The sequence below is a fragment of the Centrocercus urophasianus genome, unplaced genomic scaffold (genome assembly GCF_019232065.1).
Source record: "Centrocercus urophasianus isolate 14NV4802_14NV808 unplaced genomic scaffold, USGS_Curo_1.0 seq_207, whole genome shotgun sequence".
Classification (NCBI taxonomy): domain Eukaryota; kingdom Metazoa; phylum Chordata; class Aves; order Galliformes; family Phasianidae; genus Centrocercus; species Centrocercus urophasianus.
The window spans coordinates 3,747-27,099 of NW_024884764.1; the positions used below are offsets into that span (position 1 = coordinate 3,747).

General features: G+C 46.4%; 2 protein-coding genes across 2 annotated transcripts; both read right to left on the minus strand.

Moving 5' to 3' along the window:
- Window positions 1–2,100: 2,100 nt before the first annotated feature.
- Window positions 2,101–17,596, minus strand: CENPI (centromere protein I). Its single transcript, XM_042822739.1, has 21 exons — window positions 17,564–17,596; window positions 15,928–16,243; window positions 15,168–15,305; window positions 14,136–14,254; window positions 13,522–13,629; window positions 12,360–12,408; window positions 11,995–12,041; window positions 11,200–11,289; window positions 10,427–10,555; window positions 10,026–10,190; window positions 9,641–9,761; window positions 9,370–9,458; window positions 8,976–9,093; window positions 8,814–8,878; window positions 8,260–8,357; window positions 7,777–7,912; window positions 7,034–7,158; window positions 5,900–5,948; window positions 4,947–5,180; window positions 3,583–3,624; window positions 2,101–2,977 (listed from the first exon to the last, which is right to left on the minus strand). Exons 2-21 carry the CDS (start codon window positions 16,124–16,126, stop codon window positions 2,846–2,848), a joined length of 2,253 nt encoding a protein of 750 aa, XP_042678673.1. The 5' UTR covers window positions 16,127–16,243; window positions 17,564–17,596; the 3' UTR covers window positions 2,101–2,845.
- Window positions 17,597–18,817: 1,221 nt separating this feature from the next.
- On the minus strand, window positions 18,818–22,960 carry TMEM35A (transmembrane protein 35A). The gene is made up of 2 exons (XM_042822741.1): window positions 22,756–22,960; window positions 18,818–20,321 (listed from the first exon to the last, which is right to left on the minus strand). The coding sequence occupies exons 1-2, from the start codon at window positions 22,873–22,875 to the stop codon at window positions 19,935–19,937; spliced, it is 507 nt and encodes a 168-aa protein (XP_042678675.1). The 5' UTR covers window positions 22,876–22,960; the 3' UTR covers window positions 18,818–19,934.
- Window positions 22,961–23,353: the final 393 nt, after the last annotated feature.

Below are 23,353 nucleotides of genomic sequence, written 5' to 3' on the forward strand. Positions count from 1 at the left end.
TCTTTTCCTCACATAGAACACAAAACCAAGAACAGGAATAAGGCAGCATCACAAATTCACAAATCAGCGTTTCGCTGAAACCACCAGCACTGCTCAGGTACTTCAGTGCCTGCCCCAGCCATGGCAGGAAGCTGGGAGTTGTGGCACAGCTCTGACAGCTGGGTGCAGATCTCAGGGCTCCAGAGCCCAGTGCCACCTGCCCACACACCTGAGCGACCTCCTCAACCAAACACACCATTTGATCAGAACAAATCATGGCTGTTCTAAAGATCAGAGCCATGATGAGGGACGTCTTTCCTAGAAGTTGGTATTTGGAGACTTGGTTCTTTCAAGATACTCATCCTCCAGAGCAAGCTTGTTTCCAATACCTGTTGTTCTCCCAGGCTGAAGCATCCTCTGCCTGAAGAGCCCACAGAGCTCCTCACACACTCTCCCCCAGGAGCCACAGAGCTACAAAGAAAAGCAGGTCAACATGCATTATTAATAACAAGCTATCAGAGGATCCAGGACCACAGCCAGGGAGAGGAGCTCTCTGCAGAACCTTCAACACAGTTGGAGATGAACTCTCAGCAGGGTCACAGTCCTCAGTTTCCCTTATTCTCTTCTCCTTGCTGCAAAAATTGGTGATAAACCACAGTGATCAGGAGGTGACTGCTTTGCCTGGAGGGCTTCCAGCTCAGCTTCAACTCAAAGGCAAAGGAAGCAAAGTGAGGAGACATGGGGTAGAGGCACCAGCACACAAACGTTAGTGAAAACTGCACAGAGGTGAGTTTTATTTGTGGTACCAGTTAAATGTTATTAAAGTGCTCAGAACACACATGCTGGCAGTTGTTAGAGCTGCAGTGCAAGCCTCAGAGGTTCAATTTTCTGAGTGGCTCCAGCTGTACCACCTTCTAAATCCTTGGGTCCTGATTTATTCATGGCATTAGGAATGCAAAATGCAAGCAGAGGGAAGTAGGCCAGCAAGAGAATAGAAAGCAGGGACACAGAGGAATCAGTTTCCTCATTCCAGCTGAAAACAGGTTGAAATCATTAACTCCTTCATAGCAAGCTGACTATGAAAGATGTGCAAATGCTCATCTCCCTACAAACCTTGATTAATACAAACACAAAGCAGATGAGGCTCCACAAAAGGAATTCAGCCACCCACATCTGGCTGCATAATGCCTGGCACTGTGCCTCAAAGGTGAAGGGCTTGGGTTCTGGGAACCAGGTGTTTTGGGAGCAACTCACCGAGCTGTTAGAAAGGTGAAGAGGATGGAAAGAACTGCTCAGCCCTCATTCTTCCTATCAGGAAACAGGAGTTGCTGTTATCGTCCCCCAGAGCACACAAGGCAGAAGCACGACGACTGGCAGAGAAGGGCCAAATTAGAGATTTGTTAGAGACAAATCACTGATTTCTTTCCTAACTTATGAGGAAACTTGCAGCTTGACTCCCTTTGTTTCAGTCCTCGAGCAGATGCTGTGGGCAGCCAAACTTTTGAGGATATGCTTGTAATAGAAAGTTGTCCACAAAATGCACCATGATGGACAGTAAAAGCTGGAAAAAATAAAGAGAGCAGCACTTTTTTGCTGGGCCCATTCTCCCACAGGATTCTTCCATGTAAGCAGAGGTCATAGAGGAAAGAGTCACATCTGAAGAGGAAAAAAAAAAGTGTCCAGATGTGAAAGATGACCTACAAGAGTCCATCCCATGCACCTGAACAACACAACTGTACACAGTTTGTTCAAAGACTCAGCACAAAATAGGACTGGTGGTGCCACAATGCCTTCCTAACACAATTCTGTTGTTTCTGAATAAAACACCTACAAAGGTTAAGAGAAAATGGATCTCAAGGATGAATAACTACAGTGTTCAGTGGATCACACAGCATTTTGCTACTAGCATTTTTAAAAACATTTAGAGACACCTTTCAGAACACAGGCATCTTCCCCCACTGAAAGGAAGTCACTGGCACTCACCTTCTGAGCATTTACAACCACATTAATGCGAGATAATTGGAGACCTCAGGTCAGCTTCATCTGAATTCTTAGTGTTAAAAGAAAGTAGAGGATGCTTTTTTTTTTTTATTAAAGAAGAGATCCTTCAAAATGGCCTTTTTGAAGTATTTTTACAGAATATACATTATACACACACAGATTTAAATATACATTATAGAACTAGAAACACAAGAAGGGAAGCTTATCAGTAGGAAACGGTGAGCCAGTGGCAATGCTGTTCAGCTGTTGAAGGTCACCAGTAAACCAGCGGTGCACAAAGCTCTTCAACTGCATTACATTATAAGCAAAGGTATCACAGTCTCTTCTGGAAGACTCATAGAAGTGAAGTTCAGGAGGGTCAGCCTGGCTCTCCTGTTATGAGGCAGCAAGTACATGGCACAGCACGGAGCTGGGAAACACGCAGCCCTCCAGTCCAGCATTAAATCAGCTGTCCAGAGTACTGTGCAAGTTGTCAGGGAAGGAAGAGGAAGGTCGTATCAACACGCCTTCTACATGAGGCAGCACTTCTCAATGCAGCTTTGAGATGGAAAATGTTTTCCCCCCTCAGATATTCCAACATAGAAAAGCGAGGATGAAAACCAGGGATGTTACAGATCACAGCAGCTCAGCAGCCTCAGGCTAAAGAAGGTCAGCAGGAAATAAGGGGGTTCAGTGCTGGTGAACCAAAACAGCCGAGATGTTCCTTCTCTATTTCTGCTTTCCTAACACAGATGCCAGCACAAAAATGCAGGCAAGCATAATTGCTCTGTTTCTTTCCTCTGAGGAAACAAGAATTACTGACACAGTCTGCTAATGGTCTGTTTCCCTATTCCAGATGACAGAAAGGCTCCAACAAGTCCTAGAGTCACACTTTCTCATCCTCTGGTTTACTTTGAGAGGCTTTGGAAACACGATTGATGCTGCTTTCAATGAAGAGCTTCAGGCCCTCTAAACCTTGCCCATAGAGATACCTCAGGTACCAGTTCCACTTCTTCCCCTGAAAAAGCAGAACAGAGCAGTCAGCTGTGCAGCACACAGCTTTGGCTTTTTTAAGCCAATCTGAAGAAGCACACAAATTTAGCCTGCCACAGTTTGACAACAACCATCTTGGCCCATAAACACTCAACAGGTGTACATGGGTCTCACCCTGTACCCAGATGCCTGGACTTTTCACTTACATATTTCATGTTCTTAGCTTGAACATAAAAAAAATCTTATTTAATACACAAGATGTTCATAATGTTAATAAACCCCAATTCTAAGAGAGCAACATCTGTAGGATCAACAGCAAAGATGTGAAAGACCAAATTCACATGGATTTTGAAGTCTTCCTTCACTAACAGGGTGATTCTCTCAGATCAGGTTTGAAGCACACCATGACACAGGAAAGGAAACAAAGTGCCATGAGTGTACAGAGGTACACATTCATCTCAAATTTCATATTCTGTAGGTTCATTGGTAACAGAAGTTCTGCTTCAAGCACACCAGAAGTACAGCATTTCTGAAGCAGATCAGCTTCTCCTTCCCCCACCCCACTCCCCTGTATTCCCTATTAAGTAGTTGCTAAAAGTTCCCTCGTTTTTGTGAAAACAGGTATTTTACCTTAATTAGATTGAAGTTGAAGGTGGTATCATCTGGCCAGACCTTAAGGAGAGAAATTAAGAAACAGCATCAGAACAGGGTCAAGTATGTATAGCAAAAGAACATCCAGCACGGCCAGGCCACTGCCTGCTCCCCTCATAAATCAGGAATTCTAGGTATGCAAAGTCAGAGACACCGAATTATCTTTTGGAACGAGCTTCCAGCATTACACCTGGCCAAGCCCACAAGTGGCAAGGCAGGACACTCATGCTGCAGCACTGCTGGGTCACAGAGACACACATCAGTGCCTTTAGCAACTTCACCCTCACAGCATAAAAGGCATCCCTGCAAAACAGCCGCACTGGGTGACCTTAGAGGCCTTCTCCAACCTCGGGGATTCTATGATTTCCATGAACAGTCGATAAATAACTGCCCTCAATGAGACAAAGCAGGCAGAGACACCGCACCGGCACCCAGCTCAGCGCTCGCGCTCTCACAGCGTGCTGCAGAGCAGCGCCCCCTGGCGTTCAGAACTGCAGCGCCGCAGAGCTGAGCTCTGCCCTAAAAGCTGCTTCTCGTCTCGGCATTGCAGTGAGAATGGAAGAGTTCTTCAGAGTTACGTTGTTGGGCTTTTTTAAAGCTTACAAAAGCTGCAAGGAAAAAAGACCAAGATAAAAAAAAAAGAAAGAAATACTAGTTCTGCTATGGCAGGAGAAAGACCAAAGATAGTTTCATCAACCTGTATTAAAATTTCATCTGGCCAAGGGAAAACTCGGGTTTAAGCCAGCAGTAACAAAGTACCCAGGTTCAAGACACTAAGCACGTAAGGCAAGGCAATTTTTCGTCTACCTAACCAGTATTCCTCAGTGCATATTTAACCTACGGGTTGCTGTGTCTCACTCCAGGAGCATGCTTGCAGTCTGCCAGCAATCCTTGCAACAAAACAGCAGCTTTGTGCACCTCCTGGATGGCCTGCAAAGCCTCATCTCTGAGAGCAGCGTGCACCTCTCAAACAGCCACAACTCTGGCAAGCTGCTCCCCCACTGTTCGTTAACAGCAGGAACGTGAGGGCATTTGGGATTCAGCTACCAGAACTTGCACTGATGTTAGAGTACATCATGATTCATCCTGTACTCTGAAGCAGCTACATGTATTTGTTCAGGCCATTCTCAAAAGGCAAAGCCAAAGGCAGAAAGCACAGCTACAAGTTCTGCTGTGAGTACCCAAACAACTGAACTGTGCATTTCTGGGAGTCTAGAATTTTAAGCCATGCACAAATCAACATCGAGCTGTTTCTACTCAGCCAACACTGAGGGACTTCCTCAGAGAAAAGATCACTGCACTATTGTGCTGCCAAAGGCTGAGGCATTCACCTACAACATTACCTGCTGCAGGAAGTCAACAGCATAGCACATCAGGGCTGGGTGGTAGACAATATTGAAGCTGTTTTTGTATTCTTGCACTCCAGTTTTCTTCAGCAATTCATCATCCAGACAAATGCCCTGAGGATGATTATCCTTCTGGAACGCATTGGATGTCCACAGACAACCCACCATGGCTGTGATGTACTGGTTATACTCCTGATATGTCTGGCTACTGAACTTGAATTGCTGTGTTTTCTAAGGGACAAGAAAAAAAACAGTCAAAAACACCTCGTCCTGGTTTCAGTTGGGACAGAGCTGATTTTCTTCTGGCATGATGCTACATCTTGGCTTCAGAACAGTGTCAGTAACATACTGATCTTTTAGTTGCTGCTGAGCAATACTGTGTGGAGCCAAGAATGTTTCAGCTTCTTGTGTTGTGCCTACCAAGGAGGTACAGGAGCTGGATGGGATGGGACAGAGCCAGGACAGCTGAGCCAAACTGGCCAGAAAGGATACTTCACACCACATGACATCATGTGAGTTGGCCATCATTTGACACATGGGGTGAATTGGCTGGAGGGGGGGAGGAGAGGAGGAGAGGTGGCATTGAAAGAAGCCTGGTGCTGCTGAGACTGGCTGTCACTCAGCAAGTGGAAAGTAGCTGGCTGTACAGAAGATATGTAAATACATAAAATCATTACTGTTATTTCTGTGCCTTTTCTGTCTTTGCAAATAGTTTCTATCATCTCTCCTGTAAAATTCCACTTCTTGCCCCCTCCCAGTTCTCTCCCTGTCCCACTGGGAGGGTTGGGGTGAGTGAATGAATGGCTGCTCAGCTGCCTACCAGGTCAAACCACAACAAGAATCTTTGAGCAGCTGCACATTCCCTGCAGTCCTTAAGATCACTATCAAAATGCCTTCCTCCTATTGAGCCCAGTTCCTCACCAAGGTCCATCCTAGAACTCAACAGATACCTTTTTACTCAGCTCGTTCTCTTTTGCAGCTATCAAGTTGGCTCTGTACCTAAAACAAAATAACAAGAGAGTTGGTAAGTTCTAGTGACATTTATCAGTGCTGAGAAAAACGCTGGAGAAAAGTGTTTACACAGAGTGAAGGAAGGTTTTCTTACTACAAGAGACCACCAAGTTTTCCTCTTCTGATCAAAAGAGAAGGAAGAAAATAAAAATCAAAGGGACTTGATCAGTTGGTATAGACTGTTTTCCCTGAGGGAGCAAGGATGAATCTGATCAGGTTCGTGTCCTGGATGAGTAACACACAGCTGAGCTTGCCAGAGACGAGCTTTCAGAAAGCCCAAACACAAGAATCAGCACAGTCTTGAAACGAGCAGAAAAATGCAGTGTATCTTTAAGATGAGAGACTTTCATTCACTGAGCAGAGAAACGGAAGTCACTGGAAGTAACACAACTTGACAGTTGTTCCATATAATGAGCACGAGCTCCCCTCATTTCCCAGAGAGCATCCTGTCACGTTAATTACCCCGCAGACTCCTCAGAGAAAAGAGCCACATGGAGAGCCCTACGCCAGCTGTCAGCAGGCGGCTACTCCTCTTCTCAGATGCAGCCACTGGAATTAACAGGGCCAAAACCAGTAGGAGTGGATCCTGCAGAGCTAAGCAGTGCTTCTGTGAGACCTGTAGGCACGAGGCAGGCCCAAATTTGCCACACATTTTCAGGGTGGCAGAAGTGCTTCCTACTCAGCACAGTATTTGCAAGGAAAAACCCCAATCTGCTGGCCTGAGCACAGGACTAAGAAGTTTAATGCTTAACTGCTAATGATTGCAAGCTCTTTGTTGCTAGGCAACATAAATCCTCTCAGAATTATACCAAACTCCTTCCTTCACACGTTAGTGATAACACTAGGAAAGGTCAGAATGCTGCCATTTAGGATAACAGAGCGGGGAACAGAATGCAAGTTAAAGCTGTAAAATGTTTTACCATGAAAGCTGGACACAACATTTCATCTTTGCCTCATGTAAGGAGAAAGAGCATAGATTTCAATTGCAGATTTATAGACCCAAATAATTTCATTTTCAAAAACTCAAAAAAGACACCAAGAGAAAACCCTACAGCCCCCACCATTTGCAGTACCTGTACATGATGTAGCAGAGCTGATTTAAGTTGACAGAATCCATGCTGAGCAACGCTGGGTAGAAAACTCCAGCAGGAGGCATTATCAGCAACGGCAGTTTGTACTTCAGATATATGTCACACACCTGCAGGAAACCAGCAGATCTCAGCAGATTATTGCTGCCATTAACAAACCCTCAAACATCCAGGAGCAAAAGAGAGCACGGTGCTGCACTCTAGCCAGCTCCATCAACTTGATCTAGGAGGAATTGTCTCACTCCAGCTTTCTATTTGTTTCCTCTAGGTACAAGGCTTTTATCCACTCTCAGCTCCCATCTCTGTTTCAACCATTGAAGTATCCCATAATGGTGGTATTTGGTTGCTTGTTGGGTAGCATTTGCTTCGACCCCTCTAAAACAGTTTGTTTTGCATGTTTAATGAACATTTTAGTTACGAGGAAAGTTCCCAGCCCTGTCATTGCTCCCTCAGCTCTCTGCAATGGCATCCAGGTTGTAAGAGCAATAATAGCATGGCTGAGTTCAGGCAGTGAATATCTACAGAGAAGATGCAGGGAAGCTAGAGAGTGGATTTAACACTGTTCAGTGCTGGGAGAAAAACGATAAGGGAACATCTAAAGAACATTCTGGCAATTAATCACAGTTGAGCAAACCATATTTGGGAAGGTGACTTCATATTTCAGCCAGAAAAAAAAAAAATAAAGCAAACGGCCTCATTTTGAAGAGCAAAGCAGAGGGAACACATACAGTCTCATAGAAATCCAGGATGAAGTACAGCAAGAAGGTGTGACTCTTCTCCAAGTGCAGTGCAGCAGCAGAAATCCGTCCCACGAAGTTGATGAGTTCAGCCACCCCATTCACTAGCCCAGAAAGGGTGGTGTTCCTGCAGCAGTACACAGGGAACATTACCACACACACCTCTTCACAGAAGGTAGAAACATACAAACCTAAGTTGTTTTTCTGCCCTGCCCCCCCAGTTATTTGGTATTATACTTTTTTTTTTTAAGTCTATCCAGTAATAGATTGTTACCATGACCCAGCTGTCAGTGTTACAAGAATCCTGAGCTTCTGGACATACCAGCTTTCAGTGCCAATAAAAATATTTTTCAATCAGAAGTAAAAACCAGGACCCACAAGGTAGCTTGCAGTATAGCAGAAGCATTACAGCAGTGCCACCTGATCTTAGCATTAGGTAACAGGCATATCAAGATACGCTTCAGACAAGCTTACAAAGAACTGAGTTGGGAATCAGGCTCTGAATCCAGCTGCACCACGTGCCAGTTTAACCAGTTCTGCAGCAGCTCTTTCAGACTCTCCAGAACGCTGCACTGCAGGATTTAAAAAAAAAAAGACAGATTGTTGCAAAGTTACAGAAGTGAAAAACACTGAGCAGGATGCCCTGAGAATTAAAGCAATCAAGGAAATGTACCAAGAGTTTCTCAAAGAGAAGAGAATCTGCGGTCTCCCTTCAAACTGAAGGTATACATTATGTAGTTTTTGCTGGAGAATGAGAGTTTCAAGTTCTGTTAGAACTGCAATAAGAAACCACTACTGCCTTTCATGCTATCAGACAGTTTTTCTAAATCCAGTGCCTCCACTTGCTCCAGGCAAAAAAAAAGATCCCTTAAGACACTCAAATTCCCAGAGAAGTTACATCATAAGAACATTTTACCTGTGCTTGGGCACAGACTTCTCCCTGTACAGCCCTTCAGACTGTTACACCTTACACAAATACAGATGGATGCAGTACCAACTAGAAGCAAATAGCCACTCACTCAAGTTACCTTGAAGTAAAGGGATGATGTGAAGAAGAGCTGTGCCAGGGGATCGCAGAGTTGTGACTTCGTTTCTGGAATAAAGAAGAAAGCAGCATGCTATCTGTGCTTAAATTGTTCCCCTGGGATCAGACACTGTCCAAGCTCATGCAAAACATCTGCAACACGTACCACAGAAGGTACTGAGGGGGATCCAACTGACAAGCTGGAGGATTTGTGATCGGCAGGAAACGCCATCCCAGAGAGGAAGACTCCTGTATAGGAACTCCTCACAGGAAAGAAATCCCTCCTAGAAAGCAGAAGGTGAGCACTCAGAAATTTATCTCCAGATCACCCTGGAGAAGGAAGAGGTTTGGACCTGCTTCATGCAATTCTCCAGGACACTCAAGTTACCATTCCTGCAGAAATCAGTTACCATAGAATATTGGGAGAGTGTATTTTTAAGTCGTCTTTGGGCGACTTCAGACACTGCCATTTCTCACTTAAACTCCAGGAAGCACATCAGTCCCAAATGCACTTTAAAGAACTTCATGAAACCCTTGTTTTCCACATAGCAGGCACTCACTTGTAAGAAACATTCTGCCTTGTAGGCGGTTTCCAGGAAGCCTTTGAATTCTTCATGTTGGTTATTATCAACTACACACCAGGTGCACTCTGAAGAGGGGAGAGGAATGCATTTGAACAGCCAGAAAAAGCAAAGCCAGAAATAAAATTTAACTCTTCTGCAGTATTTGCTTCAGCACTACACATCCAAATGGCAAAGTACTATGATCAATGGTAAAAAGCTTCAGACAACCTTAACCACCCCACTATGAGAGCTTATATTGAGTTCCTACCTTGCTGAAGAGTCTGTCCCATCCAATAGTAGAGCCTCAGATAAACAGAGGCATCTTTGCTGCAGTTCATGTAGTGAAGTAGTAATGGGTTCGTTAGCACCGAGCCCATCTGGGAAGGAAACTGCAAAAACAGGGGCAAGGTAAATAAACAAAGCCAAACTAGTTCTTTTGTGTTCATATTTGTAAATTGCCACAGGCTCTCGTGCCATCAGAGCTGTCCAATCCTTCACTGCTAGGAAGATCACCCTCCAGGCCTCCTGCTCACCAGCCTCAAGACTAGATGCTCTTTCTGAATTAGGTTGCCCACGCACCAGATACCTGTGAGGTCACAGACCAAAGTCTTTTGTTTTCCCAGCACAGAGCTTGAGACCTTCCTGCCACTCACCTCCAGGCGGTGGATATTTTGCAGGAGCTGGGGAAAGGTCCGCAGCTGCTCCACTGGAAAAGATCTGTTAGCACCGAATGAATCAACGCTGCTCCTTTTCCCACCCACTGCTGAATTCTGTGCGCTGGCACTGCTTGCAGGTACAATCAACTGGGTATTCCACTTCTGTAGAAAAGAAACAAACAAACAGCAGTGACTCAGCTGGGCACTTGTGCCCACTGTTCACAGAGATCCTGTGATGAGAAAAGAATTTGCACCCAGGCTTCCATTCCAGCAGTATGCTGCACTTCCATATAGCTATCCCACCCTGCAGAGCTCTGAAGTATAACCCAGCTCCCACTGTTTGCCATTACTCGTCATCAAAACAGCCATTTGGCAGCTTCCTGAGGAGGAAAACCTACTCTTTTCCGTGAGTGAGGTTGAGCTATGCCTAACAGCAGTGGTTGGGGCACAGTGGAATTGGCCTGGTTTCTTCGCCTTACAGCGTTGATTGCTGCTTTCCATGGGCTGTCTGCATTCTTGAAATAAGCCTGGAAACAAAATTCAGACACGTATGCAAGAAGCCAAATTACAACAAAGCAACAGAGAGACAAAGCAACAGAGAGGTTCTATTCCAGCAGACAGCACAGTGATGTATATGCACTCATCTCTTCCTGACAGACCAAGAGGCTGGGATTTGACAGCAAGTAACTCTCACTCTTTGGATTCACCACCTTTCAACTGTACTTCAGTGGTTCCACTTTCACGTTCCTCTGAAACACCCCCTTTGTCATAAGGGAATTCCAATATTTATAGTTCTTATTAAGATCAATCATCTGTTCGTAGAGTAAACCTCAAGTACACACTATAATAAAACTATGGCAAAGGAATGCTTGTACAAGTTATGGGGAAGACTTCTTGAATTCAGTCAAACCAAACCACTCAGTGAGTAACTGAGCTCTTAGATATCAGGCCAAAATGAAATTGAATGAATTAGGTCCAACATCCTCTCTGCACAAAACTTGTTTTTGTCACTTCACTCACATTTAACTCTGATCAAGTCCCAAACTACTGCAGGAACACCCAGGAAATAGAATTAATCTTCACCACTACATCATGCTACAGCACAAGCAGAAAGCTCATCAAATTACTGTCATAAGTACCAGTTCCAGATAGATTTAATCTGACTCCTCACCTTCATCTTCTGAGGAAGGCTTATGGATATCAGCTCAGGACAGAAAAGCTTATAAAGCGATAGCAGAGCCTGCAGATGAGGTTGCATACCCTGTCAAGAAAGCAGGAGGAAAAAGATATGATATGCTTTTAACATAGATATCAAATATTGTATTTACAAAGCAGAAAAACTCTCATTACTGAAAGCTTCCACAGGGACACATCAGTAAGTAACCAGAGGTATATAATGAATAGAGTAAAACTGTCAGTGAAATACTGTAGGGAGGGATCAGGAGAAAGGACTTCCTACTGTCACAGCTCTAATAAGAAATTTAACATAAAAACTATTAAAAAATACAGCTCTCTGCAGATTAAATGCTCCAAGTGTTACTGTAACCACACAGCACCACTTACACTTCTCTAGCAACTGCAATTACCTCTAAAGCAATTTTAGTTTCTTACAAAGAGGCAGCAGGTACTACACAGCCTTATATTTCCCCACTAATTTTTAATAAAGCTTGGAACAGGAAATTAAAGAAGGTAACAGATAAGTGAAACTAAGTTGCTCTAGCACATCTCTATAACGCAGAGTTCTGTACATCACTGCACGTGCTCACAGCAACAGAAAAACCACAATGGGAGAACTCAGGATGCACATGCAGGTGGAGAAGCTTGGATGCCAGGAAGACGCCAGCCTACTGTTCCAAGCCCAACCCCATCTTAAGCTGCTCGCCTCTTCTCTCTGCTCCGTAAGGACACTCAGAAGCTGCCCCATTCAGCACAGTTTCAGCCTCTACAAGATTTGAAATGAACTTGCCATTTTTGATTGGAGATCAAGGAGTCGCCTGACCCGAAAAGGCTTGACTGGAAAAACAATTGGGAACATTAGAAAATAATAATTAAAAAAAAAAAAAACAAACACCACTTTTATTCAGCATTTAAGTGAAAATGAGATACAACTTCTATTGGTATGGCAAAGAAAGCAGGAACAGCCAGTATTATTTCTGGGCTAAGAGGCAGGTTTCTGCTTCATCAAGTATGATACAAATCAGACAGAATTGTAGCTCAGGCCTCCTTGACTGCAGTGCCTGGCCATTGTACGAGCTCCAGAAGACATGGCAGCACCAGCACACAGAATGAGAAACAAAATGGTATTTCATCTCACACAAATGAGGATCTCACCGTTTTCTTGCCTGGTCAGCAGGTAGAGCACGTGGCAGATGTAGGGACACTGCAAAGAAAAGGCAGCAATGAACCTGTCTTACTGATGCAAGCCACTAACCAGGATGCACCGAAGGCGACACCCCTTCCAAAAACGGGCTTCACAAGTTAACAGTGCTTCTTTCCATCTGCTGCCTCAAGTTAGCACTGCGTCCCCACTGAGGGGCAGGTTGCCTCACTTCCCACAGGAAGCACCTGGTTCCTACATCTCACATGTAGCAACTTTGTTTAGATAACATATGTCCATTACATGCAGTTCCCATGGCAGTCAGACCACTCCGTGACCTCCTGCCCTGGTTTTGAGAACCATTTATGTATCTCAGAGACTAGCAGTGAAAGTTTCCAAAGCAAAAAGTTACCCTTAGGTGAAAATAACACATTAATGCTAACTGCAACAGAGCCTGCAATGGTCTAAGTTTGGCTCAGCTGTACTTGAAAATTTAACTTAAGTCCAGTTTCCTGAAAAGGTTACAGCTGATGTTAAACAACTGAACGTTTGGCTGACAGCATAAGCAGAACTTTGAGTCTTAACCCCAAAGTGTTCTGAACTGGATGAGTTCCCAATTTCCTGGCTAACACGATTCCAGTATCACCTGAACCTGAATTGAATCTAGCTATTTCAGCATCCCAGCACCCAGATTGTACAGATACCTTACAGCACAAAGCTCCTCAGTACCTCTTCTTATTTAAGCTATGCTGCAAACCAACAAAGAACAGCATTTTGAGTTTCTCATCATTCAATCAACATTTCTCCAGCAGGTTGTTGGGCTCTTTTTTGCCCCACAAGTCAGCTTTTCCTTCTCAGGAGTAAAAGACTTTATCCAATGTCCTATAAAAGCTGTTCCAGGCACTGCAGCATACACTGTAGCTCTGTCTGTGTATGAGATTATCAATTCTTGAAATCATTGCAACAACCAGACTGCATTATTCAAACTGAAACAACTTAGAGCTTCCCTGTTTCTGATTCTGAAGTACCCAGCAATCTTTGAATCCAAAAGGAGAAAAGGAAAATAAGTTCCACCAAAAATAATCTCTAGTTTATAGGTATTCCTGTCTGTCATTAATACGCAGACTACTAATTCAGACATATTTTGTTAGCTTTTGTGTATTCAGTTCTCCTTACCAACTTCTCATTATTCAGGAAGGAGAAGAAGATGCCATAGAGGGCATGAACTTGTTCCTTGTGATCAATGAAGTCAAACATCGTGATCAGCCATCTTAGGAAGAGCAGCTGCAGACAGAAAACAGCCATCTTACATCAAGTTAACAGGCAAAACCAGGACAGACAAGGCAGTAGCCAGCTTAAGAGGAACAATCATTACAGCACATTTAAAGACAACCAGACAGCTTCAGGTAAACAACCAGCACTACTCCTGCTGTGGAAGAAAGCCAGCCAGAACATCTGCTGCCATATGCAACAGAAAAACCATCAGTAATGGATGTGCTGATCTCTAGAAAACGATGCAAACCTTCAGCATACATGAAGGCCACAAGGACTGTCCTTAGAGGTTTCCACACCAGAGATACAAGACAAGTGGAAACTGTGCAAGTTCCCACTCAACTCCAAAGTGTCCCTCAGCTCCCACTGCCATTTCAGGTACAGGCCTCTCCATCAGTCTAAATGCCAGCAGTTTATGCAATAACTTTGGACATTAAAACCACAGCATTTCTGTTTCCTGCACATAACCTGTCCTCTTCAATCCTGTGCAGAAACATAACAAACATGCACGAAGTTACCTGGATGTTGCTTGAGCATTTGCTGACACAGAGCCAAGACACAGAGGAAACAACAGAACTTTCTGGTATTGCTGAGGCTGGGATCAGGCTCTTCAGTAAACGAGTGTTCACTGTATCAGCTGCAAAACAAACCATTGAAGATCAGATGCTGCCCACGTACCAGGTTCTTTGATATGGTTTTAAGGTTAAGATCACCCCAGGCAAAATTATTCAGAGCTTCTTTGCTTATAACAGTGCACAAGAATCCATTAGGGACTGTCTGCATCACCAAGAGACTCCTTGCAAGACAAAGAAGAGTAGCACATTTCTGGTAATATTAATGACCAATTCCTTCACCAGAAGAGTATATGAGTGCCAGCCAAACATCAGCAAATTACTGCCTTAGAGATAAGCCAAGCAATGTGAATCAATAAAAGAACAAAATTACTTGCATAATAAGGAAAGAATCCTGCATGCTCCTCTTGGATGTGAGAAAGGGAAAGGTCATCCTTTTTATTTAATACGACATTAATTTAGAAATACAAGTGATGGCCACCACCAGGAGAGCAGCACAATGACATGCTGAATTGATTGGCAGTACAAATGCTCTAATTTTAGTGAGTCTCATTAACACAGTTATGAAAGTGTCCTGGTTTTGCTTGGGATAAAGTTAATTTGCCTCGTGGTGGCTGCTACAGTGCCATGCTGTGGATTCAAGAGGAAAAACTATGATGATACACACTGATGTTTTAGTTGCTGCTGAGCAGTGCTTACACTATTTCAAAAATGTTTCAGTTTCTCCCATCAGCAAAGCTGGCAGTGCACAAGAAGCAGGGTGGGGACAGAACCAGGAGAGGTGACCCAAAGGGGGTAAAGGGATGTTCCACACCACATGGCATCTGAACTCAGAATTCACTCTGGAGTGTGCAAGGAAGATTATTTTTATGCCAAACTGCCAAACCCTACAGGCTCTATAGATGTACCACCTCCAGCAGGTTCAGAGGGGAGGCAGACATGCACTGAAGACGTGCCTGCAGTACATAAACATATTACCAAGTTTGCCACTGAGTGCCACATCTAGCAGTACATCAAATCCTTCAGGGGGTAAACCTCTTTTCAGGGCAACGCTTTCCACAGTAGACAAATGTTTCTGCAGAACTTCACTCTTTTTCAGTGAAACTCGATCTTGAACTAGGAGAAAAAAAAGACAAACAATGGAACAACTTCTGAAGTTAAATTGAAGTGTTTTAAACTTCTCTGAATTGCTCCTATGGGTAGTCCTTCTCGTTGGGCTCTTCATAGAATCCTAGAATGGCCTGGGTTGCAAAGGACCACAGTGCTGCTCCAGTTCCAACCCCCTGCTGTGTGCAGGTCACCAACCAGCAGCCCAGGCTGCCCAGAGCCACATCCAGCCTGGCCTTGAATGCCTGCAGGGATGGGGCATCCACAGCCTCCTTGGGCAACCTGCTCCAGTGCCTCATCATCCTCTGTGAAAAACTTCCTCCTCATATCCAACCTAAACCTCCCCTGTCTCACTTTAAAACCATTCCCCTTGTCCCATCACCATCCACCCTCACAAACAGCCGTTCCCCCTCCTGTTCATATGCTCCCTTCAAGTATTGGAAGGCCACAATGAGGTCTCCTCAGAGCCTTCTCTTTTCCAAGCTAAACAAGCTTCCTATAGCAAGCAAAAGAAGAAACCTTTAAATACACTAACAAGGCAAGCTACTATAAAGCTCAGATGTTAGAATAAGGGACATTAGACATTAATCTTTACAAGTCTCTGCAGCCAATCTTAAATCTGCTCTCTTACTTTTCTCAAAGTAGCTCAGAGCTTGCTCAAGAGAGTCTTGCTCGTTGTCATTTTTCTGATCACTCAGAGATTGATGATTCCGGGCACTTTCTTCAGTATCAACTGTCCCTCCTTTTCTCCAAGCAGAGAGATCAGTCTGATTGCTGTGGTGAACTTGCAGAGGTTGCTTGGAGTGCATAGAACTCCGCCTTCGTTGCATCTTTTCAGCCTTTCAGTTGAGATGGGAGAATTCCACTCGTTTGTCACGTGGGTTCTGGTCCTTCCAGAAAAGGGGGAAGCAAACAGACCAACCTCCAAGAGTTGAAGAGCAAGTTTCCTGCAAGAAAAGAAAGCAGGTGTTTTGCTGACAAACATTTTATAGGGATACTGGATAAGGTAAGAGCAGTTCTCACAGCAAATCATTTATAGCTGTCAGTCACTGAACGATTCATGCAGAAAGGTGTTTTGAATTGAGAAACTTTCTTAAAATTAAGAAAGGGATGATAAAAATCCATGAGATCTAACACTAATGTTCTTTAAATAAAGCTCTTTTGATGATCATGTTTTGATCCAAAACCAACATAACCAGACAGCAAACACAACACAAAAAGAAAGCCAATCCAGTGCATAAATTAAATGGATAAGAAAACTGTGAACAGCCTTATTACTGTACACGGCAACACAGTCAGCCAACAGACAGCAGCTTCCTGAAAGCTGGGGTCCAGATTTTAAAGAATCCTACCAGCCTTCTTCCTGTTGTACAGGAATTAGGATGTTACAGTCTGCTTCCGTTTAACAGGTAGGGTTTAAAAAGTATAAACAATAAGGGCCCAAGTGAAGCTTAAGAGCTACCAGCACTGCAACACTGCCAAGCTCTGGCTAAAATACAACAGTGAAAAGCAGTGTTCCCTGCTCTCCATCAAGATCAGCCCTTTACCCAGAAGACACAGAACACTGCTACAAGCTCCTGGCTTAGGCACAGTGCATATGTACATGCATACCCCTGAACTGCTGGAGCAATTGGTTTTGTTTCCCAGCCACAAGAAAGCAGGATGGCTTGCAGTTCATACACCCTCTTCAGGGAGGAAGGTTTTCACACAGGGTGGTGAGGCACTGGCACAGGTTGCCCAAGGAGGCTGTGGATGCCCCATCCCTGCAGGCATTCAAGGCCAGGCTGGATGTGGCTCTGGGCAGCCTGGGCTGCTGGTTGGTGACCTGCACACAGCAGGGAGTTGGAACTGGAGGAGCATTGTGCTCCTCTGCAACCCAGGCCATTCTGTGATTCAGCTCTGGAGCTGACAGAGCCCCCATTTTCCCTCAGGTTTGTCACTCACTTCTGGCTGCAGCACCCCACGATCAGATCCCCTCGCAGGTCCCACCTGAAGCACCGTGACAGCCGCCGAACAGACTCGGGGCACTCGTGCCCACAGCTGACAGCTGCTGCAGGAGGAGCGCAGCGGCAGGCCGTGCCCACAGAGCTCAACGCACTGCTCGGAAGCAGCAAGACCTCCTGTCAGGAGAAACCCCCTCCCTCTCAGTCGAGCACGCACACCCTTTCCCCATCAGGCTCTCCTCGGGCTCCCACAGCGCTCCCAGCCTCCCCCAGCAGCCACGGCCCCGGCGTTGACTTCCCAGCCCGCCCACCACCCACCATTACCTCACTCCAACCGCCCGCAGTTCAAACTTCCGCGCCACACGACACGCATGCGCGCTGCGGGCCGTCTTTTAAAGGGTGTGCGCATGCGCACCGCGCACTGCGCAGCGGCTCAGTGAACGCGTCTTACTCGGTACGCGCGTGCGCAAAGCGGCGACGGCGCTCCCGGCCGTTCTGAGCATGCGCAGTCGCTGTGCTCTGTGGATGCGTGGCGGTGGGTGTTGCGTTTGGAAACGCATTAACAGGTTTAAAAAATGCAGTCGGCCCAGAGAATTACAAGTCACGGTATAAACAGAATATGTTATCAAAGGGATAAATGAGTTCCTGCCCCCTTATCACCACCAGCAAGCAAAAATGGGATTCCAAAAACAGGCTGGCGCTGGGGTTAGTAATGGAGGTCAGCCATCATTGGATTCAGGAACAGCCTTCTTCTGAAGGAGAGAAACAGAAAGGGGAATCCACTTGCTGTCTGCATCTAAAGAGCCCACAGCAATGGTCTGTGCCGCACACTGCTTTAAATTCTCGTGGTGTCTGTGCAGGTTGTGGTGAGGAGCAGCGCTAGTGGCAAACACCAAATATTGAGCTGGAGATGTGGGAACTGGCTGCGGGAAGGCTGCCATGCCACAGCGCTTTGCACAGGGCACGCGTTGTGGTGGTGCTGTGGGGTTGGTGGTGGATGTACCTGCCTTTTTGGAACTCAAAGTGCTAATAGCTCAGGCCTAGCCATGGCAGAAGTGCCTCTCAGGAAGTAAAGCAAATGGTGGGCACGTTTGGGGTGACCTTGGGATGGTCTCTGGTTGCCCCACCGAGGTGCCCTGTTGGCAGTGCCCTCTGTCTGTGACAATCTGTCACTCTCTGGGGCTCCAGGAGGGGGATTTTGCACGATTCCTGTGTTTGGGCTGCATCTGTTGCAGCAGAGGACTTGAGTCAACTGCACGAGCAAAACGGGGTAGACTGCATGCAAACATCTGTCCGATGCTTATAGTGATACAGCACTGATGTTTTACTGTGGGTTTAATATGTTTTCTCACTGCCATTCTGTTCTAAAGCAATGTTCCCATGGCTTCCATCCTGTATCGCCTTGTCTTTCTCTGAAATCCCCCTAGTGTGATTCTGCCTGGTTTGGATGCAGTGTTGGAGCACACGGGAAGATTATTTCCAGATGCATCTCCCAAAAGGACCATCTTTCTCCAAGTTTCAAAAAAAAAAAAAAGAAGTTTATTTTCATCAATAACGAATAAGGAAAAACCCAGACAAACATCGACAGAAGCAAACAGAACTCAGAGGTAAAACACACTTCTCGTGACACTCCATAAGATTTCAGCTTTGACACACAGGGATTTGGGGTCTTGTGAGAGGACCTGCCCCAGTGGGACGTTCCCACTGAAGTATGGGATGCACAGTGTGACACCCAGACATGCTCAGACCCTCATCTATTAGCAGTAACCACGGATTCCAAGAAATTGCAGCAGTTTTGGAAAAAGGGATTTATTTTTCTTTTTATTTTTTTCTTGAAAGGGAGAGTTTGATGCTCTTTGCCAGCAGCAAACTATTTGGGAATATGGTAATGGATAAAAGCAATTCTTTAGGCAGTTCTGCTTCCCATCCCCTCAGCGGGGAGCCTTATTCTCAGTCGGGAGGTAAACAGATACCATTGCTTCATGTTAAATAGGGAAAAAGTTACTGTTAAGAGGCCACTGTTCTAAAGCCTCTGCAAAGCATGGAAATCCAAGATGTAAGTAGTGCATCACGTTTTCCCTGCATCACTGGACCACACAACAGACTGGTCACAGGCAGCAAAGGCTGTGGGACACCTCCCTCAAACACAACAATGCTGAGTAGGGTCCATTCCCTGCCTGACAACATAAAAGAAAATGTACATTTGTGCCTGAGGTGACTCTATGGGCTGGGCTGCACGAGCCAGTGCAGGGCAGTGGTAATGTTCTACCCAGCAGTTGTTGCTGAGGCTGTAACGTAGCAGAAGTGCATCCAGGCCAACTTTACACTGCTGAGGATCTCAGGTCTTATGCTCAGGGACAAACCCCCACCTCAGGAGTGCCAATCTAGCATGATGAGCTGCCCACACTCTGGTTTTGCAGCTCCTGCTGAGGCCAATGTTCCTCCAGCCAGGTGCTAACTGCCTCCAAACCATCCTGCTCAAAGCTAGCTTGTATCTTCCTACATTACAGGCCAGCAGCAAAAGCAAGACTACGGTGTAGACATACCATATATCTCTCAGACCCCAAGTGAAACTTTATTTAGACAGCTGAAAAATATAAATAGGTAAATTAAAAAAAAAAAAAAAAAAGGATTTTTTTCTGGGTGCTTTTGGAGAGAGCTGCCTCGAGGGTCCGTATTCCTCAGACTCACTCCACTAAGATACCTTCACTTTGCCTTTCTCAGGAGCTGCCTCGTGGAGGAGCGGCTGCTCGTCCCCATTCACCGACAGCATCCTCTTTTCTGGTGGCTGCTCCTCGGGCTGGCGGGCAATCAGCAGGCGGCAGGTGAGCAGGATCCCAAAGACCAGAGCATGGGCGTAACGCTTGAGCGGGTCCCCCACCAGCTGGTGGAAGAAGAGCACAGCCAGCACGAGCAGGAGGAGCAGAAAATTGGCCACGTCTTTGGGGCGGCCGGGAACCAGTGTCATGACAATGCCACATGCCACTTCTAGGGCTCCGATGCTCTTGCGGAGAAGGATGGAGCTGACTCCCATCTTCTTCAGCATGGGGAGGGCTCTCACGTAGCTTTTGTAGGCTCGCTTCTGAAACCAAGCATCATGCGGTGATGTGAGAAGGGAGAGGTGACTTTCATTGGCATAGGTAAGTGTGGTATGGTGTAAAGATCATAGAATCATACAATCATACAATCATACAATCATAGATTGGCCCGGGTTGCAAAGGACCACAACGCTCATCAGTTCCAACCCCCTGCTGTGTGCAGGTCGCCAACCAGCAGACCAGGCTGCCCAGAGCCACCTCCAGCCTGGCCTTGAATGCCTGCAGGGATGGGGCATCCACAGCCTCCTTGGGCAACCGAGATCAGTTCAGTCATCACTGTATACCAGTCAAACCCCACTGGTATGATACCCCTCCATAGCCATAAAGCTTCTGATGGAAGGATATTAACACTCCATCAACCTGCAATGCTCCTTCAGGAGCTGGAAGACAGCTGTGCAAACTAGCACCCAATGCTGAAGCTAGGAGTGTGTTAAGCACTCCTCCCAAAATCTGAAGTTACCATTGCTATGATCAACAATGCAGAACCATGTTTAAAAAAAACACAACTGTCTGAGAGTATCATGCCCTTAAATAACACACCTCATCCCCGCCAAGCCAGGGCACAGAAGGTGGAAGAAATCACTTCCCATCTCAAAACAACACAAAGTACCTCAGGGTTTGTGGGCAGGACAGACTCAGGGTGGGACAGACAACGCATCAGAGCTCAGATTCACCTTTGTGAGTCCTGCTCCTGCTCTTACACACCTCTGTGATCCTTTCGTTCCTCAGATAAAAGCAAGCAGGCACTTGACATCCTTGCCCTCTGATTTATGCTGGATTTAGAAGCATTGTGAGCTGCCGCCAGCCTCCTTCCACAGCTGCCTCCTTGTTTCAGGGGAGAAGCAACCTCTGTCCTTACATGCACTCAAGTTCTTGCATTTGAACATGAGGCATAGGTGGGTTTGCACATTTACTTCCCAAGCAGTTTTGGAAACCTGCGTTGTGGGCACACAGAACTTCTCTACTTCTCCATGAATTTTAAGAGAAGCTGATGATGCTGTGGTTGAAAAATATTCAGTTTTGTCATTTTTGATACCAAACAAAGATCCTTTGACCAAGTGGATGTAAGGTCAGGATGTGCCTTGAGACTTCTGTCAACAAAAGCTCTCCTCAAGGCAGCAGTTTTTAACAGATAGATAAAGCAGTGGGTTGGTGGTACGCCCTACAGCACTCTGGTATTGCCATAAACAAACAGCTGTGCATGGTTTTTGCTGAGTGGGAAAATAAAACTAACAAAATCACTGCACATTTGGGTAAACAGCAGCGGTTCTGTGTTTGCTTGGGGCAAGAAGTCACACACCGATGAGCAAAAACAGGTTTTCATCCCCATCTTATCTATTTAATGTATCACCCTGGTTTACTGTGCAGCAAAAGCATAGAAACCTAACGAGCCTCATCACAGCGCAGGGCATTAAGAATGGTGTTGCTGCCCAATCTCTGAATGCCTCCACCTCCTCCTTGTAATAAAAACAGAGATCATCCCTACCTGTAGGCCTCACTCCTGGCAAAGCATAAACCCACAGAGAAGCCCAGTGCAATGCAGTGAGCATTCTGCAATGCTGCCAAAGCCTCAGTGCCTTATTCCTACACTTCACTGAGGCAGCAGGAGCTGGAGAGCTGTTTTCTGGACATTTTCTCCTCACTTCTCAGTCCTGAGTTATTCTGCAACGCTGTCCTCTATCAGAGACCTGGGCAGGTCTGCAGACACAGCACTGCCATTCAGATGTTATTTGAGAGCTAAGGAAAAGCAGGTGCAGCGATGGGAGAGAACAGAACGTGCTGGAAACTTCCATCACTATTTCTTACGGGCCCAAGAATTACACCGGCGCTTTTCCACCACTGCAAAGAATAAAACGAAAATGGAGGAGGGCAGGAGAATAACCCAAGGCGGATGGGAGCAGAGGGCTAGCCCTTGCTCTTGCTCTGGGATTCTCCCAGCTGATAAATGCACAGTGCCTTAGCACCCTGTGGGGGAGAGGTCCATTTCCCAGAGCACAGGGAGTAATGAGGGGATTCTTCACATCTCCTTCTGCCCGCTAAGAATCCCACAGCATCTCACGGATGGGAATTAATCTCACACAAGCCCGGTGAGGTGGGGACACTCAGTGCCATTGCTCCTGCAGGAAAGCACCCACAACATCGAGTGTGATCCGAGGCGGGCATTGCCCAGGGATGGCCGGACCCGCAGCCCCTCCCCGGACCCCGCACCCCGCATCCATCCTTCCCCCATCTTTAGGGACCAGCGGTGCCATCCCATCCTCCTCGCCCCGCACCGGAGCTTTCTCGCAGGAGGTTGCCCGCATCTTCTCGCTCTGTTCCTCCCGTACCCAGCGGTTGGCTCCCTCCCTCCCATCGTTGTTCCGCAGCGGTCGCGGTCCCCACCCGAGAGCCTCACGGCCGCCTCTCCGCCGACCTCACCATCTCGTTGTAGGCATCCCTGCTGAGCCGCGGGGTCAGCTTGATGGTCCCCATGAAGACAAAAAAGAGCCCCAGGGCCACCGAAAGGGCGACGATGGTGATGGTCCTGGGGGATGCCATCGAGCCGCCGGGATGCGGTCCTAACGCGGCCTCCGGGCTGCGGTCACCATGGAGGGAACCGAGGAATAACGCTGCAGAGGCAGCGGCAGGGATGCGGCCTCTCCGCCCCGCGGCCGCCGGGTCCTAACGCCCGCCCCGCAACACCCCGCAACTCCGGGCACGGGCTGCCGCTCCCGGAGCCCCGCGTCCCTATAAGGACGGAGCAACCCCGCTGCCAGCTCCTCCCCGTGTGTGTAGCGCTCCACAGCAACCGTTTCCTGATCCCGTGTTAATTTGGTTTTGGATTTTTTTTTGGTGTGAAGTCATTCTCTCTCTCCTCTCCTTTGATTTGCGGGCGATTTCCTTTTGGCAGAAGGACAGCCTAGCAGAGATCTGTTTGCCACCTTACAGCAAGAAGTCGAGGTGTAATTATACAAAGCAATGATGCTGGAGAACCACCTCTGCTTTGGAGCCAGGCTGTGAGCTGGGGCAGCTCAGC

What these genes read in the sequence shown, in the direction of transcription:
- CENPI (XM_042822739.1), bottom strand. Translation starts at nt 16,126, where the DNA reads ATGCAACGAAGGCGGAGTTCTATGCACTCCAAGCAACCTCTGCAAGTT. An exon ending in GCCTTCCTCAGAAGATGAAG is followed by an intron (nt 10,556 to 11,199) that starts GTGAGGAGTCAG and finishes TTTTGTTTCCAG; the next exon opens with GCTTATTTCAAGAATGCAGA. An exon ending in AGGCAGAATGTTTCTTACAA is followed by an intron (nt 9,094 to 9,369) that starts GTGAGTGCCTGC and finishes TCTGCTTTCTAG; the next exon opens with GAGGGATTTCTTTCCTGTGA.
- TMEM35A (XM_042822741.1), bottom strand. Translation starts at nt 22,875, where the DNA reads ATGGCATCCCCCAGGACCATCACCATCGTCGCCCTTTCGGTGGCCCTG. An exon ending in GGGATGCCTACAACGAGATG is followed by an intron (nt 20,322 to 22,755) that starts GTGAGGTCGGCG and finishes GCTTGGTTTCAG; the next exon opens with AAGCGAGCCTACAAAAGCTA.